The sequence below is a fragment of the Elgaria multicarinata genome, chromosome 1, assembly GCF_023053635.1.
Source record: "Elgaria multicarinata webbii isolate HBS135686 ecotype San Diego chromosome 1, rElgMul1.1.pri, whole genome shotgun sequence".
Lineage (NCBI taxonomy): Eukaryota > Metazoa > Chordata > Lepidosauria > Squamata > Anguidae > Elgaria > Elgaria multicarinata.
The window spans coordinates 46,168,952-46,191,866 of NC_086171.1; the positions used below are offsets into that span (position 1 = coordinate 46,168,952).

The 22,915-nt window shown below is 43.9% G+C and overlaps 1 protein-coding gene across 1 annotated transcript in view; it reads right to left on the reverse strand.

The window, feature by feature from the left end:
* CUBN (cubilin) overlaps positions 1–22,259 on the reverse strand; it is a 222,405-nt gene extending 200,146 nt beyond the window's left edge. The window contains exons 1-8 of the mRNA XM_063147614.1: positions 22,141–22,259; positions 21,860–21,989; positions 18,391–18,483; positions 11,170–11,208; positions 10,639–10,740; positions 9,174–9,277; positions 3,680–3,806; positions 971–1,139 (exon numbers count right to left, since the gene is read on the reverse strand). Coding sequence (XP_063003684.1) covers positions 971–1,139; positions 3,680–3,806; positions 9,174–9,277; positions 10,639–10,740; positions 11,170–11,208; positions 18,391–18,483; positions 21,860–21,989; positions 22,141–22,259 — 883 coding nt within the window. The remainder of the gene's footprint in view (positions 1–970; positions 1,140–3,679; positions 3,807–9,173; positions 9,278–10,638; positions 10,741–11,169; positions 11,209–18,390; positions 18,484–21,859; positions 21,990–22,140) is intronic.
* Between the last annotated feature and the right edge of the window lie 656 nt (positions 22,260–22,915).

A 22,915-nucleotide genomic window follows, 5' to 3' on the forward strand; every position in this document is an offset into this window, starting at 1 on the left:
GTCTGGGAGCAGCAGAAGAGAAGGTCCTCTGGGTAACAGTTGTTAATCTAGTTTTTGCTAGCTGAAGTGGATTCTTCCCAGAGGACCTGAGTGTGCGGGGTGGATTGTATGGGAGAAGGCGATCCTGCAGGTAGCCTGGACTCAAACCATGTAGGGCTTTAAAGGTAATAACCAACACTTTGTACTTTGCCCAGAAACTAATCGGCAGCCAGTGAAGAGATTTTAAAACTGGTGTAATGTAGTCACCCCAAGGTGTACCAGTGACCAGCCTGGCTGCTATATTTTGGACTAATTGAAGTTTATTATTATTTACATTTGTATACCGCCCCATAGCCAAGGCTCTCTGGGTGGTTTACATAGGATAAAAACACTTAAAAACAATATACAAAAAATTAAAATCACAAAAACATACAATTTAAAACCACAAAAACATACAAAACAAACCCAGGCTAATTACATATTGCTAAATGCCTAGAAGAAGAGAAAAATCTTGACTTGGCACCGAAAAGATAACAATGTCGTCGCCAGGCAGGCCTCGTCAGGGAGATTGTTCCACAATTGGGGGCACCACCGAAAAGGCCCTCTCTCTTGTTGCCATCCTCCAAGCTTCCCTCGGAGTAGGCACCTGGAGGAGGACCTTAGATGTTGAGCGCAGTGTATGGGTAGGTTCATGTTGGGAGAGGCGTTCCATCAGGTATTGCGGTCCCAAGCCATGTAGGGCTTTAGAGGTTAAAACCAGCACCTTGAATTGGGCTCAGAAACATACAGGCAGCCAATGCAAGCAGGCCAGAATTGGTGTTATAGGTTCAAACCTTCTGGTCCCTGTTATCACTCTGGCCGCTGCGTTTTGCGCAAGCTGCAGCTTCCAAACGGTCTTCAAAGGCAGCCCCATGTACAGTGTATTGCAGTAATCTAACTAGGAGCATATCTCTTAGGATCACAAAATGGACGTTCTTGAAATCCCACTCACCTGATGGACAAGGACCACAGGAATAAGAGCCTGGAGTGTTGTAGCACTGTACTGGAGGATTCAGTGAGCAGGGAGGTTTCGGGAGGGTGCACTCATCGATATCGGCACTACAGGCAGGGCTCCCCGGTGGTGACATCCAGCCAGCATCACAGTTACAGGTGTACTTTGGCTGCCAGGTTCAAAACAGGGCAGTCATGAAAATGACTGTGAATGCCACAGAAGGAGTTGTTCTTAATAAACCTTTTGCACCATTGCTCATTTCAAGCCAGACTTGAAATCACACAGTCATTGGCTTTTGCGGGGTTCCCATTCCGATTATTGTTCGTGCAACCACCCCCAATCATAGCCAGCTTTTTATCTCCTTTACAAATGAAGATTTAATGTGCGCAAGCAGCAGGAGATCATGTTTGCATGTTAGGGAAAGGGAGGAAAGGAAAGGAACCTCTCGTGCAAGCACCGAGTCATCACTGACTCTTGGAGGGACGCCAGCTTTTGCTGGCGTTTTCTTGGCAAGCCTTATAGCGGGGTGGTTTGCCGTTGCCTTCCCCGGCCGTTATTGCCTTTCCCTCAGCTAACTGGGTACTCATTTTACCAACCTCGGGAGGATGGAAGGCTGAGTCGACCCGAGCCGGCTGCCTGAGAACCAGCTTCCGCTGGAATCGAACTCAGGCCATGGGGAGAGTTTCAGCTGCAGAAACTGCTGCTTTACCACTCTGCGCCACACAAGGCTCATATGTTAGGGAAAGGAGACCTGTAATTGCCTCGGAATAAGCCAGAAAACGGTCACCAGAAATCATGCCAGCAACCTATAGTTAAAAGCCATCCGTGCATCCTGCTCTTGCATTATGAAAGAAAGAGATGGATGAAAACGTAACATGCTGCAGAGAGGTTTGTGCTGTTTTTCTCTCTGGCAAGCCGGTGTTGCTGTAATCTGGGAAAGTTTAATCAACCAACATCCTTCACCCACAAATGAAAACACATTCAAAGCTGTGTATACTCTGCCCCAGAGGAATTCAAATTCCAGGGACACCAAAAATGTCGTCTTGGATCAGGATACGTAACACACAGCAAGGATGTTTATCTATATTGGGTGGAAAACATGTAGCCCTCTGGATCTTGTTGGACTGTAACTGCCATCAGCCCTACCAAGCATAGCCAACAGTGAGGTATGATGGGAGCTGAAGTCCAACAACATCCAGAAGCCTACTCCTGAGCTACATATTTTATTTATTTATTTTTAATGCGGTGCCCTCCTTCCAAAGATCAGCATTTGAACAGTTTGGTGTTTTTCTTTGGAAAATTTCAATTCTCCACCTCCCCATATCCTGGAAACCTTTGATAAGCATTTAAGCATCTTGCACAGTTTTAAAGCTTGTGAATGGATAGTTGTAGCTGGGTTGTTTTGGTTTTTACTGGTTTTATTTATTTTGGGGGGTTTCAATTGCTGTATGAGCCCATCAGGTATCCTGAAGACTTCTAGCTTCATCCCACGTACCTGTTTCCCTCGAATTATCCCCTACAACACTAAGCTGGCATCGTTGTTGTTGTTGCTAGCTAAATCACACCCCGAGCGGCAGCACTCCTAAGATCCTTTGCATACCAGGAAAAGGGTTTAAGGGGGGAAATGTAAAAAAATCATTAAAAAATCAATGGATGACCCAATCTGATTCAAATTTGGTATGCTTAAAGCTCTCCTTAATATCTATTACTGTGCCGATTTTGATGTCTTTATCTTTAAAACTTACGCAGATGTAAGCATTTGTTTAATTTTTCTTTAAACATCAAATCCTGCTCCTGTGCCCCCAGTGGCCGCTCAGAAAACAACAAATGATTCGCTCCAAAACTAGTAGCAAAATAGGTCAGTTCTTTTGCCTTTGAAGCACAATTAAAGCAGGATGCATGGGAGTACTTCACAGTCAAAGCAGATTATAAGCTGGAAAACTTCAGAGTCCTTTGCACATAATTTGCAGTGATTGCACAGTATAACACTGGTGTGATAAAGCTCTTAAAGACATAAATGCGTAAAGAAAGACACACTCCAGATTCTACTGAAGAGCAGCATAGTGTTGCCCGTTCAAACACTTCTGTTGTAAACAAAGACAAGGTAAACAACCGAAATTTTACAACAGGATGCCTTTGAAAGGGCAATGCCATGCTAGTCATGGAATCTAGAGTTTGTCCTGTTGTACAAAGGGTAAACAAAGGAAGGATGAACAAAAACAGGGTAAACAAAGGAGGTAGCAGTTAGTTGTGTGGGTAAACAAGGGAAAGATTTAGGTGTTACAAGGCACTTCGCATGCTAAAACCTGTTGTATAATAATTTAGCACAAGGGAAATGTTGCATTATTAAGAAAATATCCCTGCTAAAGCCTGTAATAATACACTGAGTGTATTTCTTTTACGTACATATCTAGTAAAACATAGGAAATTAAACTAAATTCACATGTTTATGCAAGTGAAAAATATTTAAAATGACTGTTCCCAATCCAGCTAACGTAAGCTGTGACTAAGTCCAATTGAGTCCAAGGGAACACCTCAGTCATTGTTTTCAATGTGACTTGTAGCACAATCCTGTACGAGTCTGTTAAGAAGCCCCATTGAATTTGATGGGACCTGCTCCCAGTTAACTGTGTAGGACTGCAGCTTCAGTCACCACTAATTTCAACCCAACTGAGTCATTGTCCAAATCTTGAAGTGCTTCCTGCTCACCTGATGGGGCTGGTCTCTGTTCCCATCGATACAGACGCCATGTTCACAAAGAGCCTGAGAGCCTGCTTGGCAGTCGTCAAATTTTGATTCGCAGTGATGTCCGTAGGTTTCAGGCATACAGGTGCAGCTTTTGGAGAAAGAATGAAGTAATATCATAATGTCCTTTCATTTGTCCAAAAATTGACCTTTATCCACATGACATTAACCAGTTTCATACTATGTGCTAATATTATGTATTAATTTGTACACACAGTCACACATGTTCACTCAAACTAATTTTATTACCTGTTTGTGAGACTTTTTATGAAACAAACTCAATAAAAGAAGGGGAAACAAGTAGGTAACATCAGCAACTGTCCAGTGCATGTAAAATGGGTAAGCAACTGGTTGCCTTCCAGTTATTTTGAAGTACATCTCCCATATACCCTAGGCAGTATGACCAACGGTCAGGGATCATGGGAGTTGTAGGCAAAAAACAAACAAAACCCACATCTGGAGGACACCAGAAGTGAAGTAGGAGCCCCTCTTCCATTTCTTGGGTGGAGGGCAGTGAACAGCAGTACTGTATTGTTGCCCAGACAAGCGTAGAAGGCCTGGTCAATCCAGGACTTTCATACTGCCTGCCCGTAGAAAAGGCCAGTGCTGCACACCCCCATCCTTTTCTGCACATGAAGAGAGCTCTGAGGCTTGACCACAGACAGCCCCAGAGAATTCACCAGGCTTGAGTCCAGTATTCAGTAGATCAAGTGTCTGACATATAGGCCCAGCTCGTCAGCCCAAGATCAGCAGGCACTCAAGATATGGACATCTATCCAGTGTGGTGTAGTGGTCAGAGTGTTGGACTGGAAGTCAGGAGATCTGGGTTCTAGTCCCCACTCCACCACAAAGCTCAATGGATGACTTTGGGGCAGTCAGACTGTCAGCCCAACCTGTTGTGAAGATAAAATGGAGAGGAGGAGGAGGAGGATTATGTATGCCACCTTGGGTTCCTCAAGGAGGAAAAAGGTGGGATATAAATGTAATAAATAAATAAATCATCTGAGTAGTGGCTCCTACCCTATGGAATACTCTCACAAGAGAGATGTGGCTGGACCCATCTGTGTTTGCTTTTAAGAGGGTTTCAAAAACTCCCTAGTCTTTGAGTGACTGTTTTATGGTATCTGATGCTGATGGTTATTTTGAAACTGTATTTTATTGTAACTGGTTTTATTTAAAATTGTTAATATTTATTATGATTTGCTTAATCCGTTTGTTGAATTCTATTGTTCGTATGCTGTAAGCTACCTTGGGAAGACTATAGTCTTGAAAAATGGCTAAGAAATAGAATATATATGGGGGGGCTATATGCATTAAAAAGGGCTTGCAAATCTTTTCAAGACTCCCCCCACACACACACGTAAAACAATGGAAGATTTTTTGCTTTAACTGTACATTCACATAGATCTGTTTCAATAGCAGCCAAAAAACCCTGGATTATTAACTTTTCTGAGCGTTCCATGTTCCATTAGCTGGTTGACATGATGCATTAAATGCAAGCTACATTGGGTTACCTACTAGCCCTCCCTCTAGTGAAGTGGTACTGATTAACTCAGATTTCAAAGCAAAGCTTCAATGCTTGACTACCTCCCCGCCTCCAGTGTAATAAAAGAACGGCTTGTCTTTTAACAGATTGTTGGTTTCAGACAGTGGGACTTATTCCCTAGTGTTTAGAATTAGTCTCTGTAAGCATACAGCTTCCAGCCTCCCACCATTCAGCTTGGGACAGATAAAACAAAGCAAAATTACCCAGTTCAAAAAAAGGGCATTTGGTTGGCGCTTCAAAAAGTGTGCACATGGCCCAAATGAGTAGTCAAGCAGATTTTGGAACATCAAGTCCTACCCTGATAGAACCCCCTGAAGAGGAAGAAAATGCGATTGTATTTTGTCTGTTTTAAGAACATATTAATTTCTTGCTGCTTTCAAGCTGCCCAGGTCAAGGCTTCTGAGAGCAGAACATTCAACAAGACCACTTCCATTGCACAGTGGCATCTGGACAATGAATGAATGAATGATTTGTTGAGAAAAGTTTCCCATTCTTCATCATTGCATTTGTTAAAAAATGTCACTTTGTAATGGAACGTGACTTCTCCTAAAATAATTCCAGGTAGAAAACAGGGACAACATTTTCTTAACTAGAGTATTCAATTATTTGGTATTATTGATCATTCCTATAGTATTTTTTCAGTGGACAAAATAGAAGAAATGCTGGAGGATTTAGTTTGGTCTGCATTTTTAAGTCAGCCAATCTGATTTACAATTCCTGGACGAAAACATGGTTTCGAACACCATTATAGTTCAGTTTTCACAATTCTTTGAATTTTGCAATCCATACAAATGCACATAGGCATATTTTCAGTTAAAATGCAAACAAAAATGTGTATTTTAGGGTAAAATGCATATTTTGTGGGAAATATAAAACAGATGTTATATTAGCTGTTTTATGTTTTTATGGCTTTTACATTTTGTACATTATTGGTTTTATGTTTTACGGGTTTTAAAATGTTGTATATCTGTTTTCTTAAATGTTCAGTGTTTTGATCTTTGTAAACTGCCTAGACAGCTTCATCTATGAGGCAGTATATAAATGTAATAAATAATAATAACAACAACAACAACAGCATCAACAACTTCTTAAAGAATAACGTGCATGGTGTTTCTTTTAACAAAAGGAGATCAATGCAGAAATGGCACAAAACTAACTTATTGATGAGCTCATGTGAAATTGACACAGGCTGAAAAAAGACTAATTGGGCCCTTCCTATGAAATAGTATACCATTATCACTCCATGCAAGTAGGGCATGAAAGTGAGGCCATGTCCATTCTTGGTTCCCAACATCTGATAATCATGGTATAATACCTTTAAACATGAAGCATTCTATTTATCTATCACATATAATACATATTGCTAGACCATGAGTACTGTGTCCAGTTCTGGACTTTTCAGAGGATATAGACAAATTGGAATGGGTCCAGAGGAGGGCAAATGGAGATGAAAAAGCAGAATGGAAAACAAGTCCTATAAGGAAAAGTTGAAGGAACCAGGTATGTTTAGCCTAGAGAGGAGAAGACATGAGAGGGGAGACATGATCACACTTTTCAAAGATCTGAAAGGTTGTCAGAGATAGAAGAGGGCAAGGATGTTTTTTCTGTGCTGCCTTACCAGGCAAGACTAGATTTAATAAGCTTAAGTTACAGGAGGGTGTATGTCGGTTAAACTTCAGGAGAAACATCTGGATGGTAAGAGCAGTTCAGAAATGGAACCAATCACCTACAGGGTTGGTGGATTCTCCCTCATTGAAGCCTTCAAGCAGAAGCAGGTCAACCACTGAGTATGATTTATCTCTGGATTTCCTGCACTGAACAGGGGGGAAAGATGGTCTACAAGACCCTCTCCAGCTCTATAATTCTATTATTCTAATCCTCCAAATATTTGTTTTAAACAAAATAGCTCTCAGAAAAGTACTGGCACTGACTTACAGAGAAAAGTACCTCTGGGGCATATTGTGGTGGCTGAGAAGAATTAGCGTTGCCCTGAATTAATTTGCATAAAAGCTTGCAAGCAGTGGCAAAGCATTCTAAGCCAGGAAGCCTGCCAAGTCAATATTTGCAGAGGAGAAAAAGGTTTTGTTGTTATTATTCCAAAGACAATAACAAAATTGCTCTACAAAATTACTCTGGCATATGCTTCCTGCTTTGTCAGGATTTTCTTATTTTATTTTACCAGCTAGCCGCTTTTTAACAAAACAAGAAGCAGAGCTTTCCAACAAGATCTCTCACCGACTCACTCAGGGAGTCGGGAGAGGTATCGGAAAAGGAACCAACCCAGTGCTTCTCAGTGAAATAGTGATGGAGGTGACTGACAAGCTAGAGAGGAGAGAGATTGGCCTGGTTCATACATTTACAGGGCTGGCGGTCTCTATGGTGGACCAGTGATGGAGGACCTGGTATGAATCCTTCCTCTTTAATGCAACAAGTGAGGCAGGTACACCGCATAGAGCTGGGATGCAGAACTTCAGGCCTGGTGAGGCCTGCACACCGAGAAGAGTAAGCCAGTTAGCTGGCTGGCCAGTGGCCAGGTGGACGGGGCCAACTGGGTTGGCTGGCTGAGAGGGGCAGGAGGTGCACGGGAGAGTGAGCGGGTGCTTCTTGGTCCTGTTGGCCGGCCATGCATGCAGCTGGCTGGACTAAGAAGCAGAAGACCCTTTGGTGGGTCTTCCCACAGCTCTTCCCATATTCTTCCACCTGCCGTGCCTTCATGGTGGGGCTGGCCTTGAGCCTCCATTCCCCTGACCACTGAACATTTCATGGTTTGCCAGCTTTAGTGCAGTTTCACCACCAACAACACAACCATTATAAAGGGTAGGATGCATCTTCTAAGACTTAGTTACTGGCAGTAAGAGCTTTCAGGTGCAATATGCTAGAGATAGATAGATAGACAGACAGACAGAAAGACAGACAGATGAACCTACCTTTTTGCCCTGGAAGGTGACCCCCTGAGAACATCTCCAAAACTGAATTCGACCCTCAGGCTGAAAGGGCTTCAACATTCCTGACATTGAGGGATGATTTATTTATTTATTTATTTATTTATTTATTTATTTATTTATTTATTTTTATTTAAAACATTTATATCCCCCCTGGATCAATAAGATCTCAAGGCGGCGTACAGATAAAAGCATACAGTATAAAACAGTAAATATACACAGCTAAAAACAGAAGAATTGTATAAAAAGAATTTATGCAATTCTTCTCTCCCCACCCCACATAGCTCCCCAAAAAGTGGGAAAAAGATTGCATGAATCTTGTAAGGGATGGCTCTCAGTATAAAGGGCCCCTGGGCAAAGCATCCTCTGGTGGTCTCCTGCCCTCCTCTGTGAGTCGGCCCTGGGATGCTACCTTGGCTTGGCTGCTGGGTCTAGTCACACTTTTAATTTCCCAGAATGCCCCACAGTGATGCCAGATCAGGGGCATTGTGGGAAATGAAGAGGATAAATAGAATGAACCGCCTGGTGCTGCTGGGAGTGTTGGGAGAGGGAGATATAAATTAAGGTGAGGCAGGGCAGGATGGACAGTGGGGCTTGTCAAGGAGCTGAGGCACTGGCAGCTGATCAAGGTTGTCATGTGCTGATGCCCACTCTGAATCTGGATTAATGTGTTTCTGTATAGGCTTCTGCTTGAAGAACTGCCCACACTTGTTGGGTTATTTGTGAGATGAAGGGCACATTCCTCCACCACTTAAAGGAAATCCACTCTGTGTTTCATTCCGGACCAGTCAGAGCTCTAAAGGAGCTATCCACACCTTGGATAGCTTCTTTAGAGTTTTGACAGGTTCTGACTGAAACTAGAATGGAATCATAGCCCCACTGACATTGGAGCCACCAGCACCCACAGACTGAATGTTAATAGCATTTTGCAATGCTATGATGTCCGTGCAAGGGTATTAGGAAGAGTTACCTGTAACTACCCAGGGTATTTTCACAGGTAGCTCCGTTTTGGCAGCCTAGAGGTGTCCCGCTGTAAATCTGGCATTCGTTAACGTCGACAGAACAGAGTGGTCCCTGAGAGGAGAGAGAAATGAAGCTTAGTTTCCAAGTAAAACAGGGACACAATGGGGACTGCAGAGCCACCGTGATTATATAGGCTTTCCAGAGTTATACAGCATCTGGTTTGCTCACAGCAATGTTTCCTTTACTAAAGACTAATACAGAACTCAAATTGTTCCACTCTTCCTTGTTTGTATATGGGCGTGTAGCATGTTTTCACTTCACTGAAAGCATAGGGACATTATAGTGGAAGCATGTAGCTCCTCAGAGAGTGAAAGAGTTCACAGTTAAGCCCTCAAGCTACTGAGAGCAGATACGCAAAGAAGCAGATGTTCTGCTAAAGGAGTTATTCTATAGGGATCCATCTGTGTGCTACCTTAAATGCCTAATTCATGAGGTTCAGACAGCACTAGCTTCTGCCTGAAATCCTGGAGGTCAGCTTTCATTCAGTGTAGATTAGGGATGTCTGTTGCATGGAAATTTGCCCCTTTTGGGGTTTGTCTGATATGCCCAGTACTCTTGCTCGGCTTGCATTTGCAAGCCATGTGGTTTTCTCCCAAATCCAGGAACTTTTCTCGGTGTGTGTGTGTGTATTTTCTTTTCCCTTTCTAAACTGTGATTTGCTTACATTTCAGTTATAATTTGCACAAATCTGAGGCAATAATTTGCATAATGCCTGCAATTTATTCCATTTGCATAATTTACATAACGGCTACAATTTGCGCAAATCACACAAATTACAGCTGCAATTACCATGAAATTTTCCATGAAAAAAAATCCCCCCCATCCACAGGAATGTAGCACATGAGAGAGACTGTCAGCCTATCCCTTCTCCTTAACATGGTAATTTGTTAGTTTGCAAACTTCTGACCCCCTACACTATTAATAGTACCATTGAAAAGACATGGTGCAGATGGCCAAGCCAAGATATTTAGCTGCCTGAGATGATGGACAAGATGGCGCCCCTTTCCATGTACAAAAGCTGACTGGACTTTGACGCGGATGATGGGACAGTGTCTTCCAATACACATGAGGGCAGACGGTAGCTAAGGAGCACAAGGCAGGCCGTGTAGTCACATAGCTCTGCCTTCCAATACCTCACTGTCATTGTCTGTCCCCTGTCCAACATTGACCATTTAAGGCTGTAGCCTTGACGTGCCTAATGATAGGGCCACCCTGATGGAGCATATCTCTCACACCACATTATTCTGCTGCATACATAGATGAACTTTAAAATGGTTATTTTGAAAGTTACGTTGATTCCACTGGTATAAGCCCTGGTGCCAGGATCTGCTCCTTTCCAGACAAAGGTGGTGCCAGTGGTGATGGCCCCTTACATATTGTTCACTTTGAAAGGTGTGAAATGACTTCCTTACCTGCCAGTTGTTGGGACACAGACAAAAGAAAGCATCTAGCAAATTGATGCAGGTTCCGGAATTCTGGCAGGGGTTGCTGTTACAGGCTTTTCTCAAAAATGTCTGAAAGAAAACAAGGGCAGAAATAGACCCATTCAGTTAGCATTGGCACCAGCCTTTTAAATAACCTACAAAGTTATGTAAAAGGTTTGAATCTATTTGGGTGCCAGGTAACAGCAACTCCGGGAATAAACCTAGGCATGTATGATTAAAGTTCTCCTATTGCTCTATCAATATAAACCATATTTCCCAAAATGAATAAATATGTAATTTTATATGCACAGTCTTCTGTCTGTCTGTCTTCTTCTTCTTCTTCTTCTTCTTCTTCTTCTTCTTCTTCTTCTTCTTCTTCTTCTTCTTCTTCTTCTTCTTCTTCTTCTTCTTCTTCTTCTTCTATACCCCAGGACCAAATGCATTTTGTCTTGCTGTGCTATTTAGATCTGTGTGGTTTTAAATGCATAACATTTTGCTTTGTTCCATAAAATTACTCACCTGTTCAAGGTTTTGAAGTCTGCCTTCAATATTCACAATCTGCAACAGAAATGTAAAAACCAACCTTTAAGAATAAGAATGCTAGGTATGCATCATGTTTCTTTAAGCACATTGCACAGACTAAGAAGGAAGAATGGATTGTCAAACCGAAAATATTTTCAGTATCCTTGAGTGTTCCTCACTGCCATGAGTGGTGAGAAATTCCTGGAGGAAGACAACTGCAAGTATGTTTCCTTTTGATGAGAGCGCACTGGAGATTTATGACATCTTTGTAATATTTGTCTTAGATACAAATACACAAGCAGAGCAGGTGGCAGCAAAACAGCACATATCCCTACAAGGCGGCAGTTTTACCAACCCACATCAGATCCCTAAAGACGTCCTGCACCTTAAGAGGCCATCAAAGATCTCTGTATTTTGTTTCTTTCTTTTCGAAATTGCTGCTTTTCACACCACAAACCTGCCACACCTTCTCCAACCTATGATGGTTAGTTTACGAAAGACCACCTTCTCTCATATGAACCTGCCCGAGTTTTAGAATCTTCATGGAAGGCCCTTGCCTTGATACCACTACCATCAGAGGCACATTTGGTTGAGATACAAGGCAGGGCCTTCTCGATGGCCACTCCCAGGCACTGGAAGCCCCTGCTCAGGCAGCCTAGGTTGGTTCTGTTACTATTGACCTTCCGCCAGCAGGCAAAGATGCTTTTATTCAGTCAGACCTTTGGAACATAAGCTAGTCTATTGTTGAAGGGGTGTTTAATTGCTTGGTACCATTTATTTCTTTTACTGTTTTGCTTTTAGTTGTATTTTAAATGTATATGTTTTTATATTATGCTTTAATTAAGATTTTGTTTGTAATCTGGATGTTATTTTCCACCACCTTGAGTGCCATTTTTTTGGAGAAAGGCAGGATATGGATAAAGTAAATAAATAAATGTTTTATTTTATTTAAAAGATTTTTAGGTCAACTTGCAAGGCAGAAATAATAAATCACTTTCAAAACACTCAAAACATATCCAGATATCAGGAAACTGGGTGTCTTCCTCTACAGTTAGGTCTGTCTGAACCCAGGGGTGGCCTTAAGGTAAATAGTAAGGTAAATAGGCGAAGAATGCCTTTGGCCCCCCATGGTCACCTTTGTAGGCCACCCAGAGGGTTTATGGTGCAGGTGTGATGTTGGCCTCCTCTTCAGCACTTCCTTCAGCTCAGCTTGGTGCTCCCTTCAGCTTAGCATCCCAGGTGACCATCCAGCTTGCCAGCCCTAAAGGCCAGCCCGGTCGGCACTTCAAAGTGCCATCAGTGAACTTCAAGACCTTTCTGCACCTCTGCTCCTTTCTCTTCCAAAGTGCTTGGAGAAATGGGCAGTCCCTCACTCAGTGCAAAGATGATGGAGAGCAATCTCACTGAGGAGGAAGAGACCCTGCCTTTTTTCTTATAGTTAGATAATTCCGTTTTCTCTCTTCACAGAGGAATGGGAAATCCAGAGAGAGGCATGGGTTTGAATGGTATACAGTATCTGTGTATGAATGTGGGTCTACACAGGGGGTGGGGGGGGAGAGGGAGAGGGAGAGAGGGAGGGAGAGAAGGAATGGCTCTGGTTTGGGTTGTGGCCCCGCCCACTCTTGATATGTGGACCCCAACATTCTTCTGGGGTGCCAATGCACCCTTTGGGCAAAAAGAAAAAAGAAAAGAAGGTTCCCATCTTCTATCATATGGGTTTGTACCATCAGTTCCCCAATGCAGCATCCTTGGCGTAGAGATACAACCCTTGGCTTGTGCTTTAAGCTAATGCTGCAGTTAATATTCCTCCCTCTTAAGTACTCATTTGTAGGGGTGTGCACGGACCCCCCGCTCCGCTTCACTTGCAGATCCGCCATTTTCCGGATCGGGCCGCTCCGCCCCGCCCCCGCTCCGCCCACTTCCGCTCCGCTCCGCCCGGAGCTCCGGATCCGGATCCGGAGCTCCGTTTCCCCCCCCCATAGGCTTGCATTGAAAGCTAAAAAATTATACAACTTTTTTTCTGTTCAAGTTAGAAACCTCATGTTTGGCACCATGACACCTCATGGGGATATACACATGCACGCCAAGTTTCAAAGCAATCCCATCATCCCCTGATTTTTGGCGAATTTTTGAAAATCGGGCACCCCACACACAACATCCCTGCGAGGTGGGCAGGGGAGGAGGGAGGGAAGGCAGGCAGGCATGCAGCTGGCATTTCTGGGGGCATAAGGAAGTGAGCCAAGGATAAGCCAGTAATGCATATAAAATGGAATAAATCAATAAATAAACAAAGGAGGGGTGGAATTAAAAGCAGCAGTGTTGCTCAATAAACAGCAAGAAGAATTTTTTTAAAAAGGCTATATCTGTCTTTTACCAGCAATAGGGGGACGTGCCCGGGGGAGGGGGAAGTAGCTGCCAGTTCAAGACAGCCACCAACAGCTCTGAGAAGAAGTAAAATGCTCACTTCAACTCATAACAGGCATTGCTCCACCACTGAAAAGTGACCATTCACTTCAACTCATGATAGGCATTGCTCCACCGTTTTACTCTCTTTGGAAGGCTCTAATGGCCTTCCAGTGCAGGAGAGAGTGGGGGCACGTCCACGATGAGATGCCCTAGGGGAGCTCATCCCCTTGCACCACATCTATTCAGTTGTTCACCAAGGTTAGGGTGGGGAGCAGTGCTGTGTTTCTATCTCTTATTCTTGGCTTAGTATATGATTTCAGGTTGTGTTTGTGCATTTGGTGGGGCTACTGTGTTAAAAAACACGGGGAAAAGCCCGTTCAGATGAAGAAAGAGAAGTTTCCCAGAATCCCAAGTTACCTGTTTTGCCTATGCCCTCCTCCAACTTTGGGATCATCATGACCGGGAGCTGACTCTGCCCCTCAGCCCTTTGAAAAAGGTATTTTTCCCGCCGATTTTTTAAAAACTTCTAGCGCGCGACCCGTACGATGCAGAAAGTTGAGAGTGGTCTCAAAATGACCCCCATCCACGACTCTCTGTGCACAAGAATTTTCAGAATGATAGCTTAAACCCCCCCCAGTTATCCCCGATTCTTTCCCTCAATGCAATCCTATGGGCGAAAAGCCGAAAACGCCGTTTGAGCCGCGCGGTTGACCCGATTTTCACAAAAATATAGCACGCGACCCAGACAACGCAGAGAGGTGAGAGTGGTCTCAAAATGACCCCCATCCACGACTCTCTGTGCACAAGAATTTTCAGAATGATAGCTTAAACCCCCCCCCAGTTATCCCCGATTCTTTCCCTCAATGCAATCCTATGGGCGAAAAGCCGAAAACGCCGTTTGAGCCGCGCGGTTGACCCGATTTTCACAAAAATATAGCACGCGACCCAGACAACGCAGAGAGGTGAGAGTGGTCTCAAAATGACCCCCATCCACGACTCTCTGAGCACAAGAATTTCTAGAACGATAGCTTCAAAAACAACCTAGTTATGCACGATTATTTGCCGCAATGCAATCCTATGGCGAAATGTTTTCAAGATGGCGACCGGAGCGCTCCGCCTGAACTAGGAGCTCCGAAAAATGGGCGCTTCTCTTCGCCTTGCTTCTAGGGGGTCCGCGGTCCGCTCCTACTCCGCCTCTGGCCAATCCGCTACTGCTTCTACGCTCCTAATCGGAGCGGATCATACCCCTACTCATTTGCAGGAGCAACAATTTTTTAAAAACTCTGACAGGAACATATCAGTTTAAATGCAAAGTATCCCAGCTTAAGTGGCTTCTTGATCTCCAATCTTTCCATAACGTCCAAAAGGTCATGTGACCCTAGTGCAACTGAGCAGAAGAACTCGGGGGAATGGTAAGAAGGATTTGGTGTAAAAGATGACTTACACAAATTGCTTCGGATACTTTCAACCCTGTTTCAAAATGGACAAGGTGCAGAGGAACGTGAAATTATCATCAGTAGCTGCCTTTTTCATGATCCCATTCCTAGATTCCCAAAACTACACACCATTGTTCTATCTATGTCATGTGTCCTAAATTAGTGACTGGTGAAAGAAACTTGATTTTTCTTGACCGGGTCTTGTTGGTGTAGATTTCACGTAGTCATACAATATAGCTGGTCAGACCAGCAAACTCTTCAATTTGCTGCTGAATAAGCTCTTAGTCTGCGAAATATTTTCCCAAGGCAGAGAGCTGAACCACTTATATTAAGAATGAATAGACCATTGACAGTTTATTGATAGTCAAATGCTTTTGAGAACAAGGCTAGAGTGCTCCAGTGACCTGATTTAATATTTTACATTTCTAGTTCCACCATCTATGCTAAGGATCAGGAGTTAAGCATTAAACTAAACATTTTATAAACTACACTTTTTTGTGTTTTATATTTCTGAAGATTCTTTAAATTTACATAATGATTTTCTTTAAAAAAAATACAATTTAAATTGGCTCTGAGAAAGCAAATAAAAAATTGCTTAAAGTTGAAACAAAACTTCCATGAGCACTGATACCTACAAAAAATGGGATGAAAGCTCTAAATAAAGCAAATTATTAATCCAAGAATAATTAAGATACAGCAAGGCAAACAGACTGAGTAGCGAGATCAGAGGCAACCCAAGACATCTTGCTGACAGAGATGAAAGACAATTTGTCCACTCCTGTTACACATTACTGGCAACTGAAACTTATTTCAACACTGGCAATGAGACCGCGTCCTCCAATGCACCTGAGGACAATAGGCTCACTTAGGAGATGCAGGGTAGGCCGTGTGGCACAAACAGCCCTGTTCTTCCACACCTCACTCTCACTCTTAACTTAGGGTGACCATATGAAAAGGAGGACAGGGCTCCTGTATCTTTAACAGTTGTATTGAAAAGGGAATTTCAGCAGGTGACATTTGAACCTATGGAGAACCTGGTGAAATTTCCTCTTCATCACAACAGTTAAAGCTGCAGGTGCCCTGCCCTCTTCTAAATCTGGTCACTCTAGTATAGCTCCTGCACTTTAACTGTTGTGATGAAGAGAGAATTTCACCAGGTTATCCATATATACAAATGACACCTACTGAAATTCCCTTTTCTATGCAACTGTTAAAGATACAGGAGCCCTGTCCTCCTTTTCATATGGTCACCCTACTTCACTACCTAGCATGCTCCTGAGGTGGCTGCCTCATTCTACCTAATGGTTGGGCCAGCTCCAAGTGAGGTGAAACCTTAAAATTAAACAAGGCACTGATAAAGGAATTAATAAGCATATACAACATTCTATATTCCAGGTACTGTAATGGATGCAGCAAGACTTCTGGCACACTTAAATGGGTTCCAGGAAAACGAGAAAGCCTCCATTTTACAGCGATAACTCAGCACAATAGTTAAGTTGATTCCCTCACCACAGGATTCCTGCTAGGGATGTGCTCCGCTTCTAATCGGACCGGCGAATTAGAAGCGGAGCAGGGTGCTTCGCCTCCCCTTAAGGCGGAGGCGAAGAGGATTGGGGGGCCGGCGGAGCATGGCGAAGAGGATCGAGGTGAAGGCGGATCCTTCGTCTCGATCCGGAGCTCCGCTGGAAAGGTAAGTGGGGTTTACCAGGCCCTGCCGCTGGGCCCGGTAAACCCCCCCTCTCCCTTACCTGCCTCCGTCCGCGGTCTGTCAGCTTCTTCAATTGAGCCCGCGGTTCAACCAGGAAGTCTAGGCCGCACTTGCGGCCCAGACTTCCTGGTTGAACCGCGGGCTCAATTGAAGAAGCCGACGGACCGCAGACAGAGGCAGGTAAGGTCCCCCTCCCCCTTGGTCCCTTATCGGGCTCTGCCGCCGTCGCCGCACGGGCGGCGGCAGGGCCCGGTAACCCCCCCGCCCTCCTCTCCCAGCCTTACCTGGTGCCACTCCCCTCCACTGCGGAGCTCCGATTCGGAGCCGGAGATCCGAGGCGAAGAGGAGCAGAGTATGGGCGGAGCGGAGCGGGCCGATCCGAAATTTTCGGATTGGCCCGCGGGGCGGAGCGGGGGGTCCTTGTACACCCCTAATTCCTGCATTATCTGTCATTAGTTTTTTGTTGTTGTTGTTTTGCCTAGATGAACAGTACTGGCCCAAGATATTTTGCTGCCTAAAGAAGAGGCCAAACAGTGCACTTCAGCTAGGGTGACCATATGGAAAGGAGGACAGGGCTGCTGTACCTTTAACAGCTGTATAGAAAAGGGAATTTCAGCAGGTGTCATTTGTATGCATGCAGCACCCGGTGAAATTCCCTCTTCATCCCAACAGTTAAAGCTGCAGAAGCCTTGCTCTCTTTGGTATCTGGTGATTCTAGTAGAATTTCACCAGGTGCTGCATGCATACAAGTGACACCTGCTGAAATTCCCTTTTCTAATTAACTGTTAAACATACAGGAACCCTGTCCTCTTTTTCATATGGTCACCCTACTTCAGCATTTACCACTCTACCACTGGTATTACTTCATTTATTTCAAAATGTGGTAAGCCAGCCCTGCGCTGTTTGGGGATCCTCTTGCTCATTCAGCTACGTGGGACACTAGACTTCTAAGTCAAAGTCCTGCCCAGATGCAACCACTGCACCATTTAGACACCGGTTTCTATCTTTATGTATTGCCTGAAACAGATCACTTCGCCTGGCAGGACTAACCTTGCTGATGAAAACAGGCACAACTGAGACCAAATAAAGCCACTTGTAAACCTCATTGATTCTAGCAGGAGAAAGATAAGCACATATTTAATAACTTTTCCCCATTAAAATCAATGGGCTTCATGTAAGCAGAATTATGCATATATTTGACCGCCAGATATATCTAGTTAGAACTTGTGATTTGCCAGGGAATGTGTGGTTAATAATGATTATGGAAACTGATTTTTTTGTGTCCAGCCAGCTCTGAGAGCTCTTTATTAGAAGACCTTGAGTGTTTGTTTGCTTGCTTTTTTTTTTTTAAGAAAACATTAATTACTAAGCTCTGATGAGCGATTGTGGTAATAGGCCCATATAACCCTCAAAAGTTGGAGATAAATACACAGAAATGAGATTTGGACAGCACCTGGTTAAATTAATATGCCTCTGTTTATAGATCAAATAAATATGGTGCTTTTAAAAAATAAATACCATGGGCTTCTGTTCATGGGGTTTAAAGTTCAGGACTCTCAACCAAGACGTCAAACTTATTTCTCACATCATAGAAGACAAGCAATTCTCTTCAATGAGCAAGGGATGGAAAATTATTTGTTTATAATATTACAGGAATTTTACACTTACCTTGGAATGAAGCTGAGTGATCTGACTGGAAACGTTGTGAGGGATGCTAGTGATTCTTTTGAGTTCTTGAATCTCATCTTTATTCTTTCGGATCTACATTTTTTTTAAAAGAAAAGGACAATTCTAGTCTGCTTAAAAGTACCTTTTTCCGGAGATGTTTAAGAAACAGATAAAAAGATTACAGGACATTGATGCTGTGAGGGCCTCCAAGCCAATGTCATGTCAATCAGTTCATCTGTAACAGCCTTTTTACGGTAGAAGGGATTTTCCATATTATTATTATTATTATTATTATTATTATTATTATTATTATTATTATTTATTACATTTATATACTGCCCCATAGCCAAAGCTCTCTGAGGGGTTTAAAAAAAATTAGATACTAATACATCTACTCCTTTGGGCAATGTTTCTGCAAGCACCCTGTGACCAGAGAATGCATGGGGTTAAGAAGAAAATGGCTTGCTCTAGAGCAGGGCTGGAGAACCTCAGGCCTGGGGCCAAATGCAGCCCTCATGGGTTCCCAACCCTTTCCCTTCCCCCCACCCCAATCGATGGCCCTTTGGTGGGTTCCCAGATTTTTGTGCAATTTCCCCCCATTCTGAAAGGTTGAAATGCTTTGCCTAAGGTTGAATTACTCTCAGGAAGAGCTTTAAGGTAAAATATGCTGGTATTGCTTATTTGGGGTAGGGTGACCATATGAAAAGGAAGACAGGGCTCCTGTAGCTTTAACCATTGCGTAGAAAAGGGAATTGCAGGAGGTGTCATTTGTATGTATGCAGCATTTGTTGAAAGTCCCTCTTCTTCACAACAGTTAAAGCTGCAGGAGCTGGTCACGCTACAAAAGAGGGTGGGGCTCCTGCAGCTTTAACTGTTGTGATGAAGAGGGAATTTCTCTAGGTGCTGCATGCATACAAATGATGACACCTGGTGAAATTCCCTTTTCTACACAACTGTTAAAGCTACAGCAGCCTTGTCCTCCTTTCCATATGGTCACCCTACCTGTCAAGGCCCATATTCCTGCAGGGGCCTACCGCCAAGAAACTCCTGCTGCCACCGCTGCCGCTATGACTGCTCATCCTCCTCAGCATTGCTCCCTGCTTGCCTTTTCCTCTGACCCAAGAAGGGGCAGGTGAGTGAACAATATTAGCAGGGAAGGTAATTAAATGAGAATGAAATGGTAGGTTTGCTGATCATCAATATTTTTGAACAAACATGGATGGATGAATAGTCCGGAATTACCTTGTACAGTTGTAGGCAGAAGTTACCAAAAGGACCGTGGTGACTGAGGCCATGGCTAGACCAGGCCTATATCCCGGGATCATCCCTGTGCATCCAAATGACTCACAGGGGATCCTGGGAGCAGGCAGGGACCATCCCTCCATTTTCCTGGGATAATCCTTAGGTCTAGCTAAGGCCTGAGTTTCACTCAATATTCAACATATACCTGAGAAACTTGCACAAATACTAAAAGGGCACTCACAGTTGCAGGATATGCATTATCTCAGAGAAGAATTGCATCCCACCCACCCCACGATACAAAATATTGTACTGTGCGAGGTAAACCATTGAATATCTCCACAACAGAGGTGCAGCTTCAAGGGGAGCCATAAGATTCATGAAATTAGTAACAAATGTGTGTTAAATGCACACACAGAATGGTTGTATGGGGCTACAGTAGTTTATTTGCCATAGATCTATGCTGCCATAGACTAACCTGGCATCTGTTCTACAGTATGATGTTGTTATTACAAAGTTCAATGAGATAGTGCATACAATGAACTACTTATCTTTTAATTTTTAAATAACTCTCCAATTTATGGTCCTGTAATCAGTCACTCTCAGATATCCACAATGCAGTTATCAAGTGCAAGGGGTGTGTGTGAAGCCAACACCAAACCCTTTTTAATACTTTAGACAGGTTGGGAGAAGATCAGGACACACCGGAAGCAGAGATAGATCCCGAATGTCGATGTAAGTGTGTTTTAAACAGTTTTGAATCCTCTCACTCTGAAGCCCTCTGCCACTGTTTGCATTTGCAGTGAAGCAGGGGGGATTCTACACAGGGGGCCCCCAGTGTGGCCTCAAAGCGAAGCTCTCCACCCCGCCTTCTTCCGCCGAGCTCTCCGTCCCGGCCGGCGAGGAGGTAGGTGGGTGGCGGCGGCGGCAGCGGCGGCAGCGGCGGCGGCAAGGACGCCTCTTCCTCGTCGCTTCTCCAGGCAAGTTACACGATCGCTTTGGGGCCGCACTGGGGGCGCATGGAAGCACCCTCAGTACGGCGTGTAGAATCCCCCCAGCTTTGAGAAACAATGGACTCCCTCCATTAACTTCCTTCCCCACAAATCTTGGGGCGTATGGATTGCCTTCGACAAAACTAAGGCAGGAAGCAGAACAAGGCTGGCTCTTTGTGCGGCGGTTGAAGCTCTCCATGCTGATCTTGTACAAACTCCAAGGAGGGCAGTTGGCAAACATCTGGAATCATCACCCTCTTTTCCTCCTTCACAGCCTCCTGTCCCCGTGGTTCCAGTTTGATGCTCAGATGACCATCGCAGCCAGAGATGGCAACTTTTCAAAGTGCTATGTTTCTTGATTTTTCTTGTTAGTCATAGTACTGTGAGAAGTGGGAGGGGACAGGGATGCCATGCAGGAAGGCAAGTGCAGGCTCAAGACCTAGCCCTATTCACGTGTTTTGCCTGAAAAGCGTATGGTAATATACACAAGTGTATACAAGGTAATATACACCCCAGTCCTGGCCCCAGCATCCTTGACTCCCCATGTTGAATGGGGAGGTCTGCAGGTGGGGCTCAACTCATGCTTGCTGAACATGAACAGAAGCTTCCGTATGGCTAGAAGCGCTCCTTTATCAGGGCTCCCAATTGTGCAAGTGAACACGAGTAAAAGTGGTCACTACAGGGAAAGCTGAACTAGCGTACATAAGGCCATTCAGGCAGGACCAGCGCATGACAACCTGTGCCTCTTTGGTGTATTCCTGTGCCCTGTTTGGGTATTTGGGCGTAATGCCTGACTCTGGTGGCATTGGAGGCCCTCCATCCCCTTCTTTGATATTTTGCCAGGGTCAAAAATGAGAGACTGTAAGTTTCTTGTGGTGGAGACCCATCCTCTTGTACTTTGTACCACTCTCTCCCAATCTTGTGCTCTCCAGATGTGTTGGATGTATCTCATGCTGCTTGAAAATGAGAGTCGGAGTCCAACACATCTGGAGAGCTCCAGGTTAGGGAAGGCTGCTCTATACACACAGATGGTGCTGTGTGTCCATGTGTGCCCATTCCCATTCCATTTGAAAGCAACTCTCTGATTCTACTTCAAGATCCTGATTTAGACGGGTTTGGAGAAGCTAGGATCTACCAGAGGGAGATCCTGAAAGTAACTTCAAATATGTTATAAAGAGCTTTGAGCCCACTAACTCAGAAGCATTTGTAAGTGAGAATCACAAAACCAAAAGCATTACCTGGCTAAAGGTCTCCGCGAGGTCTTCTTCATTCACTTTTATTCTGCCCTGAGTTCCAGTTCTGAATTCAATATTTTTGGCCGATCCAGTGTGGAAGACTAAATGGCCCCTTTCGGAGGACATGCGAGGCCTGGGGTGTCAAAAGGCAGAACATGATACACAGTGACAAACTTTCCAAAGACTTCATGCTGTTGCTTCATCTATTCTATCATGTACACCTGGTTTTCAGCTCCAGCCTTACGAAACGAAACTGCATGTAACACACCAAAAATTATACTTACTGTTCCTGACCGAGCTCTCTTTTCTGTCTGTTTTTCTCAATAAAATCAGATCCGCAGTTTAATCCAGAAATAATCAGCAATGTCACTAAAGTGCAAGTTAGAGAAGTTGGATGCCCCATTGCTCACTTCCAGTCCGCTTGGACTGTGCAGTGAGTTAAAGTGAAATCTGTATTATCTTCAAGGATTAACCTAGTGTCAGGTGTACTTTGCTCTTGAAGAAGTCTTTGCGTATTCACAGAGGTGCTTATTCAGCTTTTTTTCTCTCTGTCCCTTCACTTAGTTAGCAGAGCCAGGGATATGCATGTATACCTCCCCCGCCCCCCGCAAGACCTGCTGTTTGGTTTGACCTGTCTTGCACCCGCCCCATAGTGCCAGCTGTGGTGAAGATGATCTTAGAATCTAACTGCCCTACCATTGTAGACAAACACAGGTGAAAAAAGAGGGTTTTAAAACTGGATGTGGGACAACAAACACATACAATGTTTGTCGTAAGCAATCAAATATGAAGCTTATTCATTAAACCCTAGTTGTGTTTTTATATTGTATTTTATATCATGTTTTTATAGTGTTTGTTTTATACTTTGAAAAGTTTTAATTTCTGTGAACCGCCCAGGGAGCTTTGGCTATTGGGCGGTATAAAAATGCAATAAATAAATAAATAAACCCTAACTGCTAGCCACTTTGAGTGACTATCATTTCATTTATACTAGTGCAAAGCTCATGTTGCCATGGGTATGAGTAGGCCTGCACCTTTCCTGGGTTTTTTTGCCCCTCA